The sequence below is a fragment of the Quercus suber genome, unplaced genomic scaffold, assembly GCF_002906115.3.
Source record: "Quercus suber isolate HL8 unplaced genomic scaffold, Cork oak 2.0 scaffold_19, whole genome shotgun sequence".
Lineage (NCBI taxonomy): Eukaryota > Viridiplantae > Streptophyta > Magnoliopsida > Fagales > Fagaceae > Quercus > Quercus suber.
Window position 1 is genome coordinate 2,130,656 of NW_027069484.1, and position 23,113 is coordinate 2,153,768.

Below are 23,113 nucleotides of genomic sequence, written 5' to 3' on the forward strand. Positions count from 1 at the left end.
CTGTGAGTTTATCTACGGGATTGTAGAGTCTAGGGACAAAAGTTTTGTACTAGATCTGAAACTTCTTTTATTATAGTGGATTGCTTTTTGGGAAGGTTTCCCCCCAGGTTTTTTACTGTGAAACTAGTTTGTTTCATTGGTTTTCCTGGGTCATCATATCTTGTCTTATTTATTTTTTTCCGCTACATGATTTTCACATGATATTGATGTTTGTTTGTTTTGACAAGTTTTATTCATAATAAATCTAATTAACAACTTGGGCTTAAAACTTATTAATTCTATCAACCGGGGTCGAAATTTCCCAACATTGTTTTTGATGATCCCCTGAGGATCTAGCTATGCTTTTGTATTATGACGCCATTGGCATGTATTTTGAAAGGCTTTGGCTTGAACCTATTTAGTTTTCGTTAACACAATCCAGTATTTACCCCTCCCCCCCCCCCCCCCCCATATTCAAGTTACTACAATTTTACTAAAAAAAAAAAAAAAAAAACTTACAAATTAATTTGGTAATAAATATAAATGTGCCACTTGAATAAAATAATAAATGAGTATTTAAATTACTTTTTATAATTGATGATATATCAATTTATAAGACTTACGTAGTGAAATTTGTAGTGTGCAAACCAATGTCAATGCCCTTTTCCCACCCAATCAGTAGTCATCTTCAGGTTGCTACTAGCTATAGTAGCTACATATATTCAATATTTTTAAGCTAGTGAAAAAAAATCCAAAACGATGTCATTTCAAGGAAAAAAACAAAAGGTGTAAATCACAAGTAAAGGCAGAGCAACCGGCAGGTTAATTTGTCTCTATGATTGATTATAATATAATTCAAAATTATTACTACGCTGACACATCACCAGCCCTCAAATATGACCGTTACAGTCCTCAACGTTCCAAAATTCTAAAATTCAAAAAGTTAGCTCCTTTTTGGGTCCCTTTACTAAAACCAAAGCTTACCGTTGCCAACGTCCACTCACTACTACATGAAAACTCCGTGAATCTTGATCTCACCACCAAAACATTCAATGCTTCTTCTTCAGCTCTGCTTTGATCAATACAAAATCAATTCTTTCACACCCAAAATCAATTCTTTTTTACTCCTCTTCCTTTTTTAGTTCCTAATTCAATTCTTCTTTGTTTACTATTCTTGAATTTCTTGGTTCTTTGTTGGGTTTCTTTCTTTGATTTCAAGTTTTAATCTTTTTCTTCTTTCTTTTCTCAAATCTCAATCTCTCCTTGAGTTTGACAATTGGGCTTTTGAAAAAGGGCTGCCATGGCAACACTGGCACCAGGAATACTGATGAAGCTTTTGGATGGCATGAACACAGGGATGAAACCCACGAGTGAGCACAGAAACTCGCTTTTGCAGGTCACAGATATCGTTCCGGCTGATCTTGATGAGAAGAATCTTTGGCCAAGCCATGGATTTTACATTAAAGTCTCTGATTCTTCTCACTCAATCTATGTCAGTCTTCCTTCAGAACAAGATGATTTTGTTCTCAGCAATAAAATGCAGCTTGGGCAGTTCATCTATGTCGATAGATTGGAGCCTGGGTCTCCTGTTCCGGTCATAAAAGGCGCTAAACCAATCCCAGGCCGACACCCATTTGTGGGGACACCAGAACCGTTAATGGGTCTTAGAGAGAAAGGTGAACCAAGGTCCAGTTCAAAGCTCTCGGCTCAAACTCACAGAAGGGGTTCTTGGGGGACAGGAGGGACAGAGGGTGTCTCTGTTTCGTCTCCCATTGTTTTCAAGCCGGTTAATTTGGATTTCGATCAGTGTAGTACACCGGTGAAAGAGCGTGGTAGTAATAATTTTCCAATGTCTCCGATGATAAGAAGAGGGAGGGTTGGCAAGGATGGAAATTGTAGTGCCGGTGGGGGTATTAGGTGTTCATTTGGTGGTGGGCTATTGGCAAAGATGGTGGATAATAATAATAAGGGAGAAAGCCCTGCTGCTATGCTTAGGAAAAGCTGTGTAGCCCCTTCTTCTGCTTCGAAATTCCCAAGGAGTAGGAGCGTTTGTGAAAGAGAGCCTAAGATCCCAATAAGTCCCTTCAACTTAGCTGTAGGTACATTGTTCTCTTTGTTGTTTTGAATTTGAATTCTTCATAAAGCAAACATTATAACAGGATCAATTATGAATGTTTTTCTGTTATGTTTGTGTTATAGACACCTTTCGAGTGCCCAATTCTGTTGAAAAAATTGTTGTAGATTTTTACTTCCTGATTCAAATTATGTATTAGTTTTGTTATAAATTTGACATAAATGTATTTTTCTAGGAAAAGAAAAGTGCCACTCCTCCGCCGAGTACACGGAGTGCAAGAGTGGCAACTTCCCTCAATATGGGTGGAGATGCCCAGAACTCCAACTCAAACTCAAAGGTCACACCTCAATTACAATCTCAGTCTGATAATCCAGCTTCTGATATCAGCACCAGCACCAGTCTCCCCATGAATTTACCTGGAAAACTCGGCATATTGGGCAAGGTAAATTTCCTTCCTGAGTCATCCGTACCTACCTTAGAGCTTTTTTTGACTAAATTTTGTAGCTCCATATGCTTATTATTCAATGCTTTACAGGAAGCAGTGCAGCAGCGAGAAACAGCACAGAAAATTGCCCTTCAAGCACTAAGAGATGCTTCGGCTACTGAAACACTAGTTCGGTCTCTCAAGTAAGTATAAAAATCCTTCTGTTAACTTATTTCTGTAGTGAACTTCCTAGCTGAATTAGATTCTATTAATCTAACATACTGATGTGGTTTGCTGTAGGATGTTTTCCAACTTAAGCAAATCAGCTAAACCTGATGCTCCTGCGGCTTGTTTTGATCGGTTTCTGGAATTTCATCACCAAATTGTGCAAGCAGTGACTGATATGGTGTCCATTCAAGCAGCTACTTCGGCTTCTGAAATGGCTCAAAATCCAAATGCCAAAAAATCTGAAGAAGAGTCCCCTGTATTACACGAAAACATGCACAACTCAATGGACCAGAGCCGAAATTCAGAACTAAATTTATCCAAAAGGCGAACAGCATTATACAAATCCATTGCAGCCTTTCCTGAAAGAGGTGAGCAGAAGACAAGTATAGGAAAGGTCCTGAGATCAAATTTCAACCACAAGTCATCTTTGGATAGAAAACCGTCTAGCCCACTTGGAAAACTGCCACTTGAAGCTGCTGCTATAGGCGAAAACGATGAAAACAAGAAACCAGCCTCTTCCTACAGCAGCCTAAGCAATACAATCAAATTGGGGAAACAGGTTGAAACAGAAGCTGGAAACTGGTTTATGGACTTTTTGGAGAAGGCACTGGAAAAGGGCATGAAGAAAACAAAAGGAGCAGCAGATGGGGATATTAAGAAAGTTCCTCAGTCTCTCATACTGAAAGTTATTAATTGGGTGGAGGTAGAGCAATCTGATGGTAGTAAGCGTCCGGTTCATCCCAAAGCAGCACAGGTGGCCCGGAAGTTGAGGATCAAGATGAAGAATCCATGAATACAGAACATAAGCAGAGTCTATCAAATTTTTTCTTTTTATTGGCATTGTTTATGTCCCAACTATATGGAGATTCTGTTGCAGTTGTTGAATCTTTTGTGCATGCATGTACACGTATCGATCGAAGCATTTATTCATATATTCATTCATTTTCCTTTAACTAATATATCTTGCGTTGCCTAATTTCTGTTGTCATTGACCAAATTGTTAAGATAATCTTAAATAGTTGCTGCTGGTTATCAAAAAAAATTTTGAGCATTTGCAGCACTACAAAGACACTGTATATTAGCAACGCATAGACAAAAGAGCGAATCCATTGGTGTCAGATATTTATTTATAGTAGATTGCAAAGTTTCTGCAATTTAAGGGTGAAATACTGAAATGAGGGTAAATTCTGCTTTTGGGATGGGAAGACATGCCGAGTTTTCAGAACTCTCAAGTATGCAACTTGTGTGGGACCAAAGCAAGGTAGCAACTTGTGGCTGGGATAGATTGATTTATTGGTTAATTCTCACTCTGATATTATTGTGGACTCATACATGCATATTTTTTGGTACGTCTCAGTTATTTTATGTTCTACATGCTGACTTATGCAATGTATATTTATAAACTTGATTGATGGTCATCTTTCTAAACTTACGAATGTATATTTCCACTCTTTTCATTGTAAATATCTAATACAGATGAGTGTGGTATTGTTGTAGTAAAGAAAAGTTCTGAGGATTTTGAATGATGACTCAAATAACAGAACATCCTTGGAGTAGATGTCCATGTAGATACTGGGTTTGTCTTTGTAGCATCCCACATTTATCATTAATTTGTGTTCATGGATTGATTTAGTGAACCAAAATTTGTTGCTTTTTCAACATCTAATTTCTTTCTTTCTTTCATTTGAAGATATCTGCTTCCTCCTCATGCAATAATATAACGATTATTTTAAGCCTTAATGCATTTAAGGATGTGTTCACCTTGAAGGTTGAAGACCTAATGAGAGATTAGGGGGCCTGACTGACCACAGATCCCATGTAACAAATTGCTTCAACATTCTGTATACTCAGCTGCCTGCAACATCTCAATATTTTATAGTCATTCTGAGCCATCCTGAGCCCAGGGTTCTATACTTATATAACTTTGTAACTGAAGACATAGGAATTTAAACTATTAGTTGCCATTATCTACATTGCAAAAGTAGTGGTCTTATAGAGCATTTGAGAGCACCAGGAGCAGATGATATCATGATAGAAGCACTTCACATTCTACCAAACATTGAGAGCATCAAGAGCAGATGATACAAGATCTTACATTCTACCAAACATAATTCAGACATCTATGTCAGAAATTTTTTTTCCAAGATGATAACAGGTTTTTTTAACATTTAACATTTAACTTGGCAATACTTATGAGGACCTACTCCAAAGTCATTTAGACACTTACTAGCTATGCATGTGAAATGCTCTCTCTCCATAACAAAAATATATATAGGACCTGCATAACCTGTGCTTGCACGTTGAATTGATTGTTTCCTATGTGCTTCTATCCCTTCTAGCCTAGTTATTAACGTTGAGTTCCATTGCAACCAACCCCCAAGTCATTGATTGGAGTCTCATAACAAAGATAGCCAAAAAATTGCTCTTAAAATCAAGATGAAGATCAAATCTTGCCCCCACTGTCTTGCATCTGTTCTCATTATCGTTTTTTCTCTGACAGAGTAGCAGTCTTTTTTCCAGTTTAGGTATTTTTTTTTATAGCAAAAATTACCTTGCCCATGTAAAATGCCAGAACCATGATAAGTTGTTGAATGAATGCTGTTGCTGCAAATATTACTGCTGAGTACCATAAGTACGTGCTTGTTACTCATCGAGGGTGCTGTAGCCATGCAATAGAGCAACTCTGTTCATGCTCCTCTTGTAGTGCCTTTGAGTTAGTCATTTTTTCTTAAGTTATAGTGGGTGGCTGAGAGTAAAGTTAATTGAAGGGGCGACATAAATATTGTACATGTAATGTTTTTAGAATTAGTAAGATAACTCATCTTTAACTCATCATTCTATTTGTAGTCAGATCCTCTGTTTTTTAGTTCTTTAGCATCTTCCTGAAGTTGTTAAAGATGTGTTCAATATTTATGTGGTGTCTAAGATGAGTTTCAAATTATCACATTAAAGCACACACGTGAATAATTTACTTTGTCTTTCACATTTTTTGACTTGCATGGTGAATCTGTTTAGCAATTTGGAAGCTAACTTCTTTAAATCTGGCACTCATCAATCAAGCTGGTGGTGATGGTTCTCAACCTTCTAGCTGTTAAACAACGACTTGGAATGCATCTGACTAAAAGACATCTGACTAAAATAAATATAACTTAGAAGTTAGAAGTTTGGTTGGGATAACTTGGACATTAGAAGTTAGAACACATCTGGCTAAAAGACAATATTTACAAAAGAAAGTGCAAGATAATACTGCCAGAGTGTTGGTTGGGATAACAGGGAAGTTGTACCAAAACATATTGAAGGATGTTAGGCAGATACCAGAACTTCTGCAGCCCCTGGAAAAGAGGCATTCCAAGTAATATACATAATCAAAGGCAAATGTAAGGTTAAAATAATGTGGGTCTCACTTAATAACAAAAATTGGATAAATGAAAAAAACAAAAAAGGGCACAGTATAAAGTTGATCCCACAGCTTATAAGATTAGCAAAAATACTGTCATAAAGTTAGATGACACAACCCATTATATACAAAAAAAAAAAAAAAAAAAAAAAAAAAATCTGTTTAGCAATTTGGAAGCTAACTTCTTTAAATCTGGCACTCATCAATCAAGCTGGTGGTGATGGTTCTCAACCTTCTAGCTGTTAAACAACGACTTGGAATGCATCTGACTAAAATAAATATAACTTAGAAGTTAGAAGTTAGAACACATCTGGCTAAAAGACAATCTTTACAAAAGAAAGTGCAAGATAATACTGCCAGAGTGTTGGTTGGGATAACAGGGAAGTTGTACCAAAACATATAGAAGGATGTTAGGCAGATACCAGAACTTCTGCAGCCCCTGGAAAAGAGGCATTCCAAGTAATATACATAATCAAAGGCAAATGTAAGGTTAAAATAACGTGGGTCCCATTTAATAACAAAAATTGGATAAATGAAAAAAAAAGAAAAAAAAAAGAAAAAGGACACAGTATAAAGTTGATCCCACGGCCTATAAGACTAGCAAAGATATTGCCATAAAGTTAGGTGACACAACCCATTATATACCAAAAAAGAAAAAGAAAAAAGAGGGCATTCTAATCCTGGATTCATCTCAAGATGACACGTACAAACCATCGCCAAGTCAATTTTTACAGAAATAATCTCTCTCTCTCTTTTCTTTTTATTTATTATTATTATTATTATTATTTTTTTTTTTTTTTTTTAATCTTAGCATTATAAGAAAATGAGGTACCATTTGAGCTACAACCCATTGGTCCATTTAACAAAAACATAAACACACAAAGTGCATATTAATGATTACAACATAAAAATCGAAAGGATCCATACAAGCAGAGAGACGAGATAGCAATTCACCCACAACCCTGAACTGTTTCGGATCCACGGAATACAATTGAGTATTAAACAAGCACTTATGGTTAACATACATGCATTTGGTAGAACAAGACAACTTTATCATCAGCACATAAACATTTATAAGAATGAAGAATGAGTCGATTTCTTTATTTATTTTCTTCCTTCTTTTGTAGATGAACATTATCATATCACTTCTTGAGCTTGAGAAAAACCATTAATTTCAAACTTTGCCACCCTCCCGCGCCACCAAAAAAAAGAAAAGAAAAGAAAGAAGAAATGGTAATTGCATGGAAATTTGTTTGCCTATGATATCTACGAAGCATTTTGCCTTTTCATAGTGTACCGAATAAAGAATTTCTAAGGAATCTGAAATTTTACCCCAAAAAAAGTATGATGCATGATATCAGCATGTAACCAAGATAGCACCCAATTAGCTACAAAATGTCATCAAACTATCTAAGGATATAAATTGAAAACAAGACTCGAGCTGCGCTCGGAAAATCAACTCTTTAGTTCACAAGACCAGAAAGTCATTCAGGTTTTCATATTTTGACCTGATTCATTTCATTTTGTATGCCTTTTGCATTGCAGGTCAAAGATTTGGGTTAGTGGGTACATCTATGACCTAGCCAGGCTTCCAGACACCAGGCAGACAAAATAAATGGAGCAACTCAAATCATCCACAACATAAACAACTGGAAATCCCAGATATACCTCAGATTGTTATCAACTGACAAAGCACCCAAAAACACAATTGAGTTTACATGTTGAGTAAAGAGAATTTAATTATCACTTCCTTGACTTATATTGTCCATGTTATTATCAATTGTTCAAGCTTTTTTTTTTTTTTTTTTAAATGTGTCCATATTTTCAAGCTCTTTTATGATTGAAGATATGAAATCTGAAACAGATGAGTTTCAGGAAGTATCAATGGTATGGCATTAGGAGAATAAGAAGCAGGTATTCAAAGAAAAAATTTACAGTTTTCACTTAAAATGTGAACTTTTTTGCAATCTCCTTTTTGCAAAGTCACCTCAAATTGCATAGTCTGTGCATCTCAAAATTAAAACTATAATAACAATAACGAACAAGATTTAGATGTACAGGACCAAAAATAACTTACNCCCCACCCCAAAAAAAAAAAAAAAAAATTGAACTTTACAATCATGGGATTTCTATGATCAAGTTTTCAAGTCATGAACCCCAAAACCAGAACCATACATATGCATGAACAAAAGCACAAGAAAACGAAAATATAAAAGGAATTCTCCTTTCAGTCAAAGTTGCATATCAATATTTCCATCCAAATACTATTTATTATTTCCAGAATAATTTGCATATCTTCGTAATTAATTTATGAACTCCGAACTTGATAGTTGAATTACCAAGGTTAGAATAGGTGACAACTGAGTTGGAAAGTTGTTAGGAAATGTGGCAATCACTCAAGCTACATCTACAAACAACCTTTTGTACATATATCATATCTTATGAAATGCATAATTGTAATTTACTCAGCCCCTAAATCTTGCATCTTTTAACAAAAGTCTACTATACTCTTAGATTGCCTAAAATACACAGAATTCTGATCTTCCTCCAGTACAGTTTATCAGTTAGTTAAACGTGACATATAGCTCAATATTTCATTGAAATACAACACTTTAGATAAACTCCTTTCAGTCCTCCTCTTCATTTTCACATTGGTCATCTACACCTAAGGCAGTAAACGGTAAACCTGGGTCAATACCACCATAGCATTCGATCTGTTATATGATGACTGAAGTCTTAGAACCTGTCTCTCCTAATGGGTAGATAGCTTAAATTCATGGAATCACAAGACTGACGGTAGCTTCTTGTGATTGTTTCCTAGTAAGATACAGTGTGTAGTTTGTAATAGCATTGTCTTCTTCCCCCGCCCCTCCCCTCCCTCTTCTTCTATAATGGATATCGTAGTTTGCATTTGCATTGCCCTGCTGAGAAAAAATAAACAGTCACGGTAGGCTGAACACTAGTATTCCTTCTCTTGTGACGATAAAAAGCATCTCCACCCTATTTGAATTTTCTACATTTTACAATGTAATCATCATTTTATTTTACATGCATATCAAGTATAAGAATGCAACACTTTCTGAATTAAACATCAAATCTCAAAACCATTAAGAGACGTTATAACATGGACATATACAAGAAACCTATTACAAAACACTCCCAAGTGATATACCTTCCTCTGCCACAAGCATATCAACAAGGGCTTGGATTTGTGAGGTGGCAAATGGGTGGGTTTGAGGTGGGCATAATTAGGTTGGGCATATAAAACTCATTTATCCATTTAAAACTCATTTAACTAATTACTTTGAACTTAAATTCAACTCAACCCAATTATTATGGGTAAACCCCAACCCACCCAATTACCCAATTATCAAAATTACCAAAATGCCACAAAAGTGAAAATGACCAAAGTACTCTAAAATATTCAAAAATGACCAAAATACCCCAAAACATGAAAATTACCAAAACACCCCCCAAAACCCAAAAATTGACCAAAATAGCCCCGAAACCCAAAAAATGACCAAAATACCCCTAAATCCCAAAAAATGACCAAAATACCCCCGAATCCAAAAAATTACCAAAATACCTCCGAAACCCAAAAAAATTACCAAAATATCCCCGAAACTCAAAAAATGACCAAAATATCCCCGAAACCCAAAAAATTACCAAAATACCCCCGAAACCTAAAAAATTACCAAAATTCTCCCGAATCAAAAAAATGACCAAAATACAACAAAAAATGACCAAAATATCCCCAAATCCAAAAAATGACCAAAATACCCCCGCAACCAAAAAAATTACCAAAATATTCATCCCACACTACTAAAAATTCGATATGTTACCTTTATTTTATTAAAAGATAAATATTCATCCCACTACTAAAAAAAGTAGTTAGAAAGAAACATAGTGCAATAGCATTTTCTACTAGTTATTAGTATATTCCTTTTCTTTAGTATTAATATTACATACAATGTGGCTTACATAACATGCATGTGTATCTACAAATGTTGAGAACTGTATAATGACATGTATATTAGTTATAATGACAAGTATATATATATATTTACTTACTTATTATTTATCTTTTCATAAATACGTATTTATGACAATATATGATATGGGGCTCCATGCCTCTATCTATGAATCTTATCGAATGTACTGTACGGATTTCCATATCCTTTTGAAGCAAATAGATGCATGGTCACAAAATTATAATTGTTTGTAATAGTGCAATGTTTGGAATAATTCAAAGTTTCAAACCCTCTTTGACAATAGGAACATTTTATTTTTTTTTTTTTAAGAAACAAGACCATGATTCTTATAGATCAACAGAAACTTCTATCGGTGACTACAAGATTTTGGACATCACAGGGAATGCCATCAGACCAATAGCAAGGACAATGGGAATATTTGGCTAATTTTGCCAATCTATCAGCAACTGCATTCCCCTGTCTTTTAACATGTGAAAAACAAAAAGAGACAAAATTCAAACTAGAGCTCTAATGTCTTCTATAATGTGACCGAAAGGGCTGACACAGTTTGAATCTGTGTTAAGAGCCTGTATAATTGTTTCAGAGTCACCTTCAAGTACCACTTTCTCTACGCCAAGCTCCAAAGCAAAGGAAATTGCTTTTCTGCAAGCTAAAGCCTCAACGTTATCCACTGTTGCAGGGAGGTTAATTCTGTCTGAAAGGAGCTGGCCTTGGCTGAAGTGATATAAGTTAGAACAATATTTATAACACAAAAAATTCTCTAATTTGGCAATATTAAGCCAAAAGACACTACTTCTTGAGCAACAAGTGAAAATGTCATATCATATAAGTACAATTCAATTAACTAAAAAAATAAAGAAAAAAAGCTTAAGTTTTAAATTTCAAAAACACTGATGGCTGTCATTCACATTGAAAAAGGCAAAACCCAAAGCTTTTTCCAAACTCTTAACACCCTCCCATCAACCACGTGTCCTAGAAACTCGCTTTTAATATATCTTTTTTTAACTTTTGCATTGAGAAGAGCATTGGTCAGCGGACAAAACAAGAAGGAAATAAACTTGGCATGCCTTCCAGCCAGAACTTCAGTACACTCACAAGAGAAACATGTAAAACAGAGGAGAAGTAGTAGGGCGGGAAGAAGGCTGTAAAACTAAAACAGTGCTAGAAGAAGAAACAGAGAGGGTTGCAAGGCTGAAAGCGGTGGCGATAACATTTTCTTGGCTTTTTTCATTTTTAGTGGTATGTTTTTCTGGTTTTTTCTTTACCGGTCCGAATTAGATTTACCGGCCGAAACATCCGATTTTCTCCGGTAAGGTCGGTACAGTCCAGTATTGGCTGAAATTTGAAGCGGAACGAAACTTAAGTGTTTCTGTATCGGTTCACCAACCGGTAAGATAAATATCAGCCGTACCGGCTGGTACGGTATTGTATTGACTTCTTCGGTCTGACATCACATTAGGGGTGGCAAATGGGTGGGTTTGGGTGAGTTTGGGGTGGACATAATTGGATTGGGTATATAAAACTCATTTATCCATTTAAAACCCATTTAACTAATTACTTTGAACCCAAATCCAACCCAACCCAATTATTATGGGTAAACCTCAACCCACCAAATTACCCAATTATCAAAATTACCAAAATGCCACTAAAATGAAAATGACCAAAGTACTCTAAAATATTCAAAAATGACTAAAATATCCCAAAATATGAAAATTACCAAAATACCCCCCAAACCCCAAAAAATGACCAAAATAGCCCCGAAACCAAAAAAATGACCAAAATACCCCTACAACCCAAAAAAATGACCAAAATACCCCCGAACCCAAAAAATTACCAAAATACCTCCGAAACCCAAAAAAATGACCAAAATATCCCCAAAACCCAAAAAATGACCAAAATATCCCCCAAACCCAGAAAATTACCAAAATACCTCCGAAACCCAAAAAAATGACCAAAATATCCCCAAAACCCAAAAAATGACCAAAATATCCCCCAAACCCAGAAAATTACCAAAATACCCCTGAAACTTAAAAAATAACCAAAATTCTCCCGAATAAAAAAAATGACCAAAATACAACAGAAAATTACCAAAATACCCCTGAACCCAAAAATGATCAAAATACCCCCGAATCCAAAAAATGACCAAAATACCCCTGCAATCCAAAAAATGACCAAAATACCCCCGAATTCAGAAAATGACCAAAATACCCTAGCAACCCAAAAAATTACCAAAATATTCATCCCACACTACTAAAAATTCAATATGTTACCTTTATTTTATTAAAAGATAAATATTCATCCCACTACTAAAAAAAAATAGTTAGAAAGAAACAAGTGCAATAGCATTTTCTACTAGTTATTAGTATATTCCTTTTCTTTAGTATTAATATTACATACAATGTGGCTTACATAACATGCATGTGTATCTACAAATGTTGAGAACTGTATAATGACATGTATATTAGTTATAATGACAAGTATATATATATATATATATATATATTTACTTACTTATTATTTATCTTTTCATAAATACGTATTTATGATAGTTATAATGACAAGTATATATATATATATATATATATATTTACTTACTTATTATTTATCTTTTCATAAATACGTATTTATGACAATATATGATATGGGGCTCCATGCCTCTATCTATGAATCTTATCGAATGTACTGTACGGATTTCCATATCCTTTTGAAGCAAACAGATGCATGGTCACGAAATTATAATTGTTTGTAATAGTGCAATGTTTGGAATAATTCAAAGTTTCAAACCCTCTTTGACAATAGGAACATTTTTTTTTTTTTGAGAAACAAGACCATGATTCTTATAGATCAACAGAAACTTCTATCAGTGCCTACAAGATTTTGGACATCACAGGGAATGCCATCAGACCAATAGCAAGGACAATGGGAATATTTGGCTAATTTTGCCAATCTATCAGCAACTGCATTCCCCTGTCTTTTAACATGTGAAAAACAAAAAGAGACAAAATTCAAAGCTAGAGCTCTAATGTCTTCTATAATGTGACTGAAAGGGCTAACACAGTTTGAATCTGCGTTGAGAGCCTGTATAATTGTTTCAGAGTCACCTTCAAGTACCACTTTCTCTATGCCAAGCTCCAAAGCAAAGGAAATTGCTTTTCTGCAAGCTAAAGCCTCAACGTCATCCACTGTTGCAGGAAGGTTAATTCTGTCTGAAAGGAGCTGGCCTTGGCTGAAGTGATAAGTATTGGTAGTTAGTTGCAGTGGCAGTTAGCCTTGGTTGCTGAGTTGGCATTGTATTCAGTTGACTGTTAGGATTAGATAGTTAGTTAATACCTGTTGTAACAGATTGGGGACTTGTAATTGGGAAGGGAATTGTACTATAAGAAGCTATAGCTAATTGTAAAGAATCATATCAGAAATGTTAAGCAAATTTCTCTGTTTCTCAATCTCATAGTTCCTATTTCTCTATTTTTACTTCTTACCTCCAAGGAGGCCTAGTTCCCTCAAAGATCTACTTCAATTCCATAAGAACCATTGGATTCTTATCAGACAAAGACATAGGTCCCTAATAACTTTCGTATTAGAAGGAAGTACAATATCTTGTTTTACATATGGAGGTATCAAGCTCATCTGCAAAACATCAATTGAGGAAACAGTTGCTTAATTAAGAGCACAGCACACTATCTCACAGAACATGTTTACAAATATTATTTACCACCTTGAACAACAAAGAAAACAAGAAAGCCCATAAGCTTCATGTTTTATATCAATTACCAGTCCATCAAGTTATTTATTTTAGCAAGGGAAATATATCATGTGCTTGTTACCTGATAATAGGCAGAAGCACAATTACCAAGCTGTGGCACGCAATTCCATACCTTGCAGTCTAATTGTGAAATATTTTTTATGCTTGAATCCAGTTCTTGCATATATTTGAATTTAGTTGTAATTGGATATTGATTCATTTTCTTGGGATGGATATACTGTGCCGCACTACACAGTCACAGCAATATTGGACTCCTCCATTAGAGCATAAATCTCTCCTTGGCATTCTATCAAACACTAACTGTGTACTTTGAACATCACCACATTTCACACACATAGTAATCAATGCATTCACCACATCCACATCTGACTCAAACCCAACTCTGCTTTTGCTTACCCACCCACCAACACATTCCAAGAAAACACATCCCTCTCCTCCATCTTCCCAAACACATACCAAGCATTACCCAGATCACCAAACCTCACAAACATACTCAACAAAGCATTACCGATGCTTACCAAAAAGATAAAATTAGAAAATGTAAACTGTTTGGTAACAGAGAAAACGAAGGAAAGCAAAAGAAGACTTTTGAGTAACTAAAGAGAGGAACCAAATCCGAGATTCGAAGCTTACCGATGAGTGCTGGAGTGACTGGAAAGAGATAACGTGAATATTCCGGCGAACAACTCAGAAATCCGCTGAAGCTTTGAAGTTGCTGAAGCCGTGATTGGAGGGCGAGAAAATGAGGGAAAATGAGAGAAAACGAAAATCTAACCCAGAAACGTCTGAGACTCTGAGGTGAGGGCTGGGTCTTTTTTTTTTTTTTTTTTTTTTTTTAAAAAAAAAAAAAAAAAAAAAAAAAAAAAAAAAAAAAAAAAAAAAAAAAAAACAAAACAAACAAACAAACAAACAAACAAACAACAAAACAAAAAGAAGAAGAATAGAATCAGAGCCAAGGCAGTAACAAAACAGGGAAGCAAAACACTAGAAAATAAACATACCTTGAGGAAGCAATTAGAAGAAGAAGCACCACCAAAAGAGGAGGAACCACCACACCTGTTGCTAGTTCGCAAAAAGAAGGCAGAAAGAGTTCGTCGGAGAAGAAGCTCAGAGCAAATGATTAGAAAACTTTTTGAAAAAAGAGAGAATGTGAGCAAAGGAAGATTTTAAACTAAGGCCTTGGAAAACTGAAAAACCAGCGGGAAGCCCAATAGTCCCACCAAATCAGAGCATTAACTGCACCTACCAGCACGTGCCACTGTGCCACGATTTGCGAAGCGCCGCCACTTTGCATTTACTGCGGATCGAAATCCCAAACGACACCCAGACTCTTCGCATTCTATGATCGTCATTTCAATGACGAACACAGAATCGGGGGGCAACTGACGGGACTGACGAAGTTCATGGACGCACTGACGATTCCATCAACACGGACGATTCCATGCTCAGGCTAGGTGAGTCGATCATACTTTTTATTGACGAACATATCCGGACCATTCAATGCAGGCAAAACGGTTCGAGAGACAACTATACAGTCCGTTGAAAGGTAATAATGGCACACTAAAGGGCCTCAGGCGTTACGAAAAGGAGCATTAAAAACCTCCATAACTACCCAACGGCTAGAAGCCAGGAAAGGGTATATAAGCCTCCCACATTGCTGAAGAACAGGTACATACACACAGAAAACTCACTGAGACATTTTCTTGAATTCTTTCCAATTGCATTGTTGAAATATTCTTTTACTAACTTTGGCATCGGAGGCGTTGTGGCAGGCACCACACCGGTGTTCATCTCTAAGGGCTGGAAGATCGTCTCCGTCCATCGAACAAGTGCTGAGGAGTTCACACTCATCAAGTTTTATACACTCAAATTGATTCAAGCAGAGATGCTTAAGTGCTTAACAACAAAGAGATTTCTTGAGAATTCCTTAATTAATCAGGGAAGTGGAGGAAATACTACATGGGATAGAGCGATGACTTCTAGCATAAGCAAGTCCTCAAAGTCACTAGGGATTATTATTGAGTGTGTGTGAAAACTATCAATATTTGAAAATTTGATTCCCCAATTTTATTAATCATAAAATTTCATCATTTTTTAATTTTTTTAATAACCTGTCCGGTTAGAAAGAAAAATTGCTATCTAATGCTGGTAAGGAGATATTAATCAAAATTGTTGCTCAGGTTGTTCCGACTTATACTATAAGCGTCTTCAAGCTTCCCAATGCCCTGTGTGATGAGATGACAAGTATGGTTCGTAACTTCTAGTGGGGTCAAGCTAATGAAAAAAAAAAATAGCTTGGCTAAGTTGGGAAAAAATGTGTTTATCTAAAGATGAAGGAGGATTGGGTTTTCATGATCTAAAGGCATTCAATCTTGCTCTTTTGGCTAAGCAAGGTTGGTGGTTGCAAATGAATACCAATTCTTTAGTTCACAAGGTCTTCAAGGCACGATATTTTCCTAATAGGGACTATCTTTCAGCTCAATTGGGTAACCACCCTTCGTATGCTTGGAGGAGTATTTTAGCAACTCTATTCATTTTTAGACCCCTTAAACACAAACAGTTTAACCTAGTTATTTAGCCAAGTGATTAATTTAGATAAATAATTCAAATCTAGGTTAACACAAGTAAATCATATCATTGAAACAGTGCGGAAAATATATAACACAACGATATGATAACCCAGGAAAACCAAACCGGTAACCTGGGGAGGATTTAACCTAGCTATCCTCAAGGTAAAACAGATCCACTATGAAAGAATTGAAGTTTACACAATAGCGACTTAGACCACTAACATCCTATTGCTACCTCGAGTAGGAAACATACTACCACGACCACGTGATAGCACTGAGTCCACGGACTACTTCTTTCTTGGATTCACAGCAACCACAAGTACTCCCACTTGTGTTTCTTTAAGCTCTTTATGTAGCAATTGAATCAATCATCAAGCTCTTGACATAATCTTGATTCTTGATAAACCCTAAGTATGCATGAAGGCAAACACCTCTAGATCTCACAAGAGATTCACACACACAGCATAAACAACAACCTCAAAAAAAAAAATGTGGCTAGAGTTTTTTCTTTTGTACTTAAGGAAAAACATAAAACCCTACACATCAAACGGGCTTGGGCTGAGTTGGAAAATTCTGCAGAAAAACATTCTGCACGAGTTTCGATCGATCGAGTCTAATTTTTGATCGATTGAGCCTTGCAGAAAGACAATAGTAATTTTCTGCAATTACTCAATTCCAACTTTACAAACAAATACTTTGAGCAAGTCTAAAACAAGACTAAACGTTTTTATCATAGTTTGCCAACATTACAAATTAAAGTTCTAATACATTTAAACCTAAAGTCTTACAACCCAACAGCAAGGAAAACTTTTGGTGACGAAATAGTTTCATTGCCAAAAGTTTTTTTTTCAACTACTCAGACCTTTTGGCAATAAATTTTTTGTCACTAGGACTTTTAGCAACATGGTATTAGCGACAAAACCAATCTCGTCGCCAAAAAAAACTTTCAGCGATGAAAAAATGGACTTTTAGAGACAGAAATTTTGTCACTGAAAATATGTTTTGTTGTAGTTATGCACAACCAGAGAAGCCAAAAGCCTACAATAAGCAAAAAAAGAATCATGTCTCTCTCTCTCTCCCATCTAGGAATATGCAGCTACCCTGTGAGGGAATCTTAGGAAGGGGAGTGTCAATTACACACCTTTCAAAACCATGACAGTTTCCTTTGTTTTTGAAGAGTATGTGTACTATGTGTGCACTAGACATTTTTCATGAGATAGTTCAAAATATGGATAAATTACAATTTACAAGACACAGATCGCAATAGTTTTGAATACCATACAGTTCCTACTGGAACAGACAGAAAATCTTGTACTAGTATGCATGCAAATCAAAAAATAAAAAATAAAAAATAACCCCCATATTCCACGTCGGATGAAATTTTGTCCCATTTTTGGATCATTCCGGGCATTTTGGCAAGTTTTAGTCAATACCATATGAAATTATATATTCAGCTGGAATGCAGAAGAAGTATTAAAAAAGAAAAGAAAAAAGATGAAGCAGACAAGTACAATTTGACACCCATTGATATAGCATATTGTTAATGGTGGTAAGTAAAAAAAAATAATGTTAGTAGTGAGCCTAAATAATAATTAGTGAAAACTTGCCATTTCAACATGTTTGTTTTTTTTTTTTTTTTTAAAAAACTTTACAATCATGGGATTTCTATGATCAAGTTTTCAAGTCATGAACCCCAAAACCAGCACCACACATATGCATGAACAAAAGCACAAGAAAACGAAAATATAAAAGGAATTCTCCTTTCAGTCAAAGTTGCATATCAATATTTCCATCCAAAAACTATTTATCATTTCCAGAATAATTTGCATATCTTCGTAATTTATTTATGAACTCCGAACTTGATAGTCGAATTACCAAGGTTAGAATAGGTGACGACTGAGTTGGAAAGTTGTTAGGAAATGTGGCAATCACTCAAGCTACATCTATAAACAACCTTTTATACATATATCATATCTTATGAAATGCATAATTGTAATTTACTCAGCCCCTAAATCTTGCATCTTTTAACAAAAGTCTCCTATACTCTTAGATTGCCTAAAATACACAGAATTCTGATCTTCCTCAAGTACAGTTTATCAGTTAGTTAAACGTGACATATAGCTCAATATTCCATTGAAATACAACACTTTAGATAAACTCCTTTCAGCCTCTTCATTTTCACATTGGTCATCTACGCCTAAGGCAGTAAACGGTAAACCTGGGTCAATACCACCATAGCATTCGATCTGTTATATGATGACTGAAGTCTTAGAACCTGTCTCTCCTAATGGGTAGATAGCTTAAATTCATGGAATCACAAGACTGATGGTAGCTTCTTGTAATAGCATTGTCTTCTTCCCCCGCCCCCTCCCCTCCCTCTTCTTCTATAATGGATATCGTAGCTTGCATTTGCATTGCCCTGCTGAGAAAAAATAAACAGTCACGGTAGGCTGAACACTAATATTCCTTCTCTTGTGACGATAAAAAGCATCTCCACCCTATTTGAATTTTCTACATTTTACAATGTAATCATCATTTTATTTTACATGCATATCAAGTATAAGAATGCAACACTTTCTGAACTAAACATCAAATCTCAAAACCATTAAGAGACGTTATAACATGGACATGTACAAGAAACCTATTACAAAACACTCCCAAGTGATATACCTTCCTCTGCCACAAGCATATCAACAAGGGCTTGGATTTGTCCATTCAAATGTGACCCACTTGAGTCCTTTGCTTTCTGAAATTTCAAGAATTCATCATATATATCATCCAAATCTGAATATAACAACTCTCTCCCCCCAATTTTTTATTTTTTATTTTTATGCCCAAGATAACAATCAGTTCACACCCTCATATCATTACCATTCACTCTGCATCCATTACCTAACACCACTTCACTCTTATAACCTGAATTGAATTACTACCCATTAGTACCACCTCCAAAAAAAAGAAATACAATGAGGCGTTCTCACCAAAAGCCAAGTGATCCACAAACTACACCATGGCACAAATAATTGAATCTAACCAAGAAAAAGAAAATACAAAATACCCAATTAGACAAAAATAATAAATTGATACGATTCCCAAATAATCAGCAAACTACAAAATCCAAGTCATTACTGACCTGACCTAACCTGACATTGTTGCAAAAACTAATGGGTCCACTGTGAATTACCCAGCAAGGCTTTTCTACAACACATGGGTTGGTGTGTGGTGTGGAGCATTTGAATTGATAGAAGAAGCATTTGGTATGGCAAGGTATTGTCTTTGAACAATTTGATTTTGGAAGGTGCTTGAGCTTGAAGCAGTTGTTTCTGCACCAAAATGCTATCTTTTTGTTTCTTTTAGTTCAAAGTCTGCATTTTTAAGGTGTGGAATTACACAGACCAATAGAGAATAGTGAATGAAAACCCCCTAGCAAGGGTTTTGGGGAATTTTTCGTTTTAAAATTGGACTGTGGTATACTGCGCAATAGATGTTTGTGGAAATGAATGCTAATGCAGTAATGCTTAGGTGGGGATTAAAAATTAATATGGCTTATAGCAAAAAATAAAAATAAAAAAATAAGGGAGAAGAAAAACAAAAGGGCTGTGAAATAACTCCATCCTTCTTGTAATTTTTCTATCAAAAAAAAAAAAATTTCTAGAAGGTTTTTCTTCTGATGAAAATTTTCATGAACCATCCTTAATTTTCCATGGTCAAATTTCATTAGGGAATGTTAATTTGTAAACATCTTCACTTTCTTCTTGGAATGAGATTTTTCCTTCTAGTCAAAACATATGAAAGCTGAATTTTGATTAGAATTTTTCAACAAAGCCTTTCTTTTTCGTAAGAACTGAGTCTCAGAGATTTCAAATCAAAGGAATGTGTTGTGTTACTTTGTAAGAGGCTGTGCATTGAAAGTGGGCCAACTCTCATAGAAATAAAGTTTAACAAGGACAAACTTTTCCTCCAAACCCGTCCAAAGGATAATTTCTGCCCATCTAACAATTAAGTTGAAATTGTCAATCAACTCCAACCCAATCGCTCTCATTGCACTCCATTTTCTTCGTCAATACTTTTGTTTTCCAGCTAGCACTTGCCTTTGTAACTATCAGTATATCACCATCCATAACTACAGGAGGTGGTAGCATCAATGTAAATATATTTAAAGAGTATATATCTTTCTTTTTCTTTTTCTTTTTTTAGAAAAACAAAGAGTATATATCTTGTAACGAATATTACGTGGTCCTGGTGAAAACAGTGGCAGTTGTAAAATAGAGTTATTTTTTTTTTTTTTTTTTTGTGAGATGGGCCGGGTTGAGTTTGTTGGGTATATTATTTTTAGATTAAACGGGTTCAATAGATTTTTAATTAAAATCCAATTATTTTTTGATCTAGTTGGGTTGATGCCCATTTAACTCAATTAATAATTTTAATAATTGGGTAAATTTGGGTTTAATTAGAGTGGGCGGGTTTAAGTAGGCAAATGGGTTTGGGCTTATTTTGCCACCCCTAGATCATTTGTCCATTCAAATGTGACCCACTTGAGTCCTTCTTTGCTTTCTGAAATTTCAAGAATTCATCATATATATCATCCAAATCTGAATATAACAACTCTCTCCCCCCAATTTTTTATTTTTTATTTTTATGCCCAAGATAACTATCAGTTCACACCCTCATATCATTACCATTCACTCTGCATCCATTACCTAACTTCACTTCACTCTTATAACCTGAATTGAATTACTACCCATTAGTACCACCTCCAAAAAAGGAAATACAATGAGGCGTTCTCACCAAAAGCCAAGTGATCCACAAACTACACCATAGCACAAATAATTGAATCTAACCAAGAAAAAGAAAATACAAAATACCCAATTAGACAAAAATAATAAATTGATACAATTCCCAAATAATCAGCAAACTACAAAATCCAAGTCATTACTGACCTGACCTAACCTGACATTGTTGCAAAAACTAATGGGTCCACTGTGAATTACCCAACAAGGCTTTTCTACAACAGATGGGTTGGTGTGTGGTGTGGAGCATTTGAATTGATAGAAGAAGCATTTGGTATGGCAAGGAATTGTCTTTGAACAATTTGATTTTGGAAGGTGCTTGAGCTTGAAGCAGTTGTTTCTGCACCAAAATGCTATCTTTTTGTTTCTTTTAGTCCAAAGTTTGCATTTTTAAGGTGTGGAATTACACAGACCAATAGAGAATAGTGAATGAAAACCCCCTAGCAAGGGTTTTGGGGAATTTTTCGTTTTAAAATTGGACTGTGGTATACTGCGCAATAGATGTTTGTGGAAATGAATGCTAATGCAGTAATGCTTAGGTGGGGATTAAAAATTAATATGGCTTATAGCAAAAAATAAAAATAAAAAAATAAGGGAGAAGAAAAACAAAAGGGCTGTGAAATAACTCCATCCTTCTTGTAATTTTTCTATCAAAAAAAAAAAAATTTCTAGAAGGTTTTTCTTCTGATGAAAATTTTCATGAACCATCCTTAATTTTCCATGGTCAAATTTCATTAGGGAATGTTAATTTGTAAACATCTTCACTTTCTTCTTGGAATGAGATTTTTCCTTCTAGTCAAAACATATGAAAGCTGAATTTTGATTAGAATTTTTCAACAAAGCCTTTCTTTTTCGTAAGAACTGAGTCTCAGAGATTTCAAATCAAAGGAATGTGTTGTGTTACTTTGTAAGAGGCTGTGCATTGAAAGTGGGCCAACTCTCATAGAAATAAAGTTTAACAAGGACAAACTTTTCCTCCAAACCCGTCCAAAGGATAATTTCTGCCCATCTAACAATTAAGTTGAAATTGTCAATCAACTCCAACCCAATCGCTCTCATTGCACTCCATTTTCTTCGTCAATACTTTTGTTTTCCAGCTAGCACTTGCCTTTGTAACTATCAGTATATCACCATCCATAACTACAGGAGGTGGTAGCATCAATGTAAATATATTTAAAGAGTATATATCTTTCTTTTTCTTTTTCTTTTTTTAGAAAAACAAAGAGTATATATCTTGTAACGAATATTACGTGGTCCTGGTGAAAACAGTGGCAGTTGTAAAATAGAGTTCTGAGTTTTTAAAAAAAAAAATTAGGGGGTGTTTGATAAAGATCATTAAATAACAGTTTTCGTTGTTTAAGTAACACTTATTTTCATACAATTTTTTTATCCACACATATTTTTTAAAAAATTAAATAATATTACTAGAACAACATTATCAAATAGGTCATTAATACTCCAAAACGTCTAAAAATATTTTTTTTAATCTTCTAAAACATCTTTTTCTTTTTTCTTTTTTTTAAGAACTCGTTTAAAAAGCCTAACCAAATAGATCTATAGACTGTATAATGAATTTCTTTAAAAAATTATATTGTAAGTTAATGTTTATAAATTTAATAGAGTTTTAATTTATGGATTTGCTTTATAATGATTGCTTTTTGCCAAGTCCAAACACATTCATTTTTTATGTAAACCGAATTCAAACCCTTATCTTTTATTCAATTACAAATGACTTAGAACTAATTAAACCCATATTGTAAACCAACATTTAAAGTAAATGATAAATTCAAAAAATTATTAACATTATCTCTATACATTAACTTCTTTTCTTTTCTTTTCTTTTCTTTATCTCCACTCACATAGGAAATTGTAATTTCTCTTTCCAAACCACTACCG

General features: G+C 35.0%; 1 protein-coding gene and 2 long non-coding RNA genes across 4 annotated transcripts; 1 reads left to right on the forward strand and 2 right to left on the reverse strand.

Annotated features, from left to right (window-relative positions):
* Positions 1–938: 938 nt before the first annotated feature.
* LOC112009299 (uncharacterized) lies at positions 939–3,662 on the forward strand. Its single transcript, XM_024041635.2, has 4 exons — positions 939–2,074; positions 2,289–2,495; positions 2,589–2,680; positions 2,778–3,662. The coding sequence occupies exons 1-4, from the start codon at positions 1,280–1,282 to the stop codon at positions 3,496–3,498; spliced, it is 1,815 nt and encodes a 604-aa protein (XP_023897403.2). The 5' UTR covers positions 939–1,279; the 3' UTR covers positions 3,499–3,662.
* Positions 3,663–12,796: 9,134 nt separating this feature from the next.
* On the reverse strand, positions 12,797–14,749 carry LOC136062652 (uncharacterized). The gene is made up of 2 exons (XR_010624381.1): positions 14,491–14,749; positions 12,797–13,396 (listed from the first exon to the last, which is right to left on the reverse strand). It is a non-coding gene; the product is annotated as an uncharacterized LOC136062652 (long non-coding RNA).
* Positions 14,750–18,527: 3,778 nt separating this feature from the next.
* Positions 18,528–20,318, reverse strand: LOC136062849 (uncharacterized). 2 transcript variants are annotated; one of them, XR_010624592.1, is made up of 2 exons: positions 19,098–20,318; positions 18,528–18,846 (listed from the first exon to the last, which is right to left on the reverse strand). It is a non-coding gene; the product is annotated as an uncharacterized LOC136062849 (long non-coding RNA). The 2 variants fall into 2 exon arrangements; XR_010624593.1 differs by having other exon boundaries at positions 18,528–18,849.
* Between the last annotated feature and the right edge of the window lie 2,795 nt (positions 20,319–23,113).

What these genes read in the sequence shown, in the direction of transcription:
- LOC112009299 (XM_024041635.2), top strand. Translation starts at nt 1,280, where the DNA reads ATGGCAACACTGGCACCAGGAATACTGATGAAGCTTTTGGATGGCATG. An exon ending in AACTCGGCATATTGGGCAAG is followed by an intron (nt 2,496 to 2,588) that starts GTAAATTTCCTT and finishes AATGCTTTACAG; the next exon opens with GAAGCAGTGCAGCAGCGAGA. An exon ending in ACACTAGTTCGGTCTCTCAA is followed by an intron (nt 2,681 to 2,777) that starts GTAAGTATAAAA and finishes GGTTTGCTGTAG; the next exon opens with GATGTTTTCCAACTTAAGCA.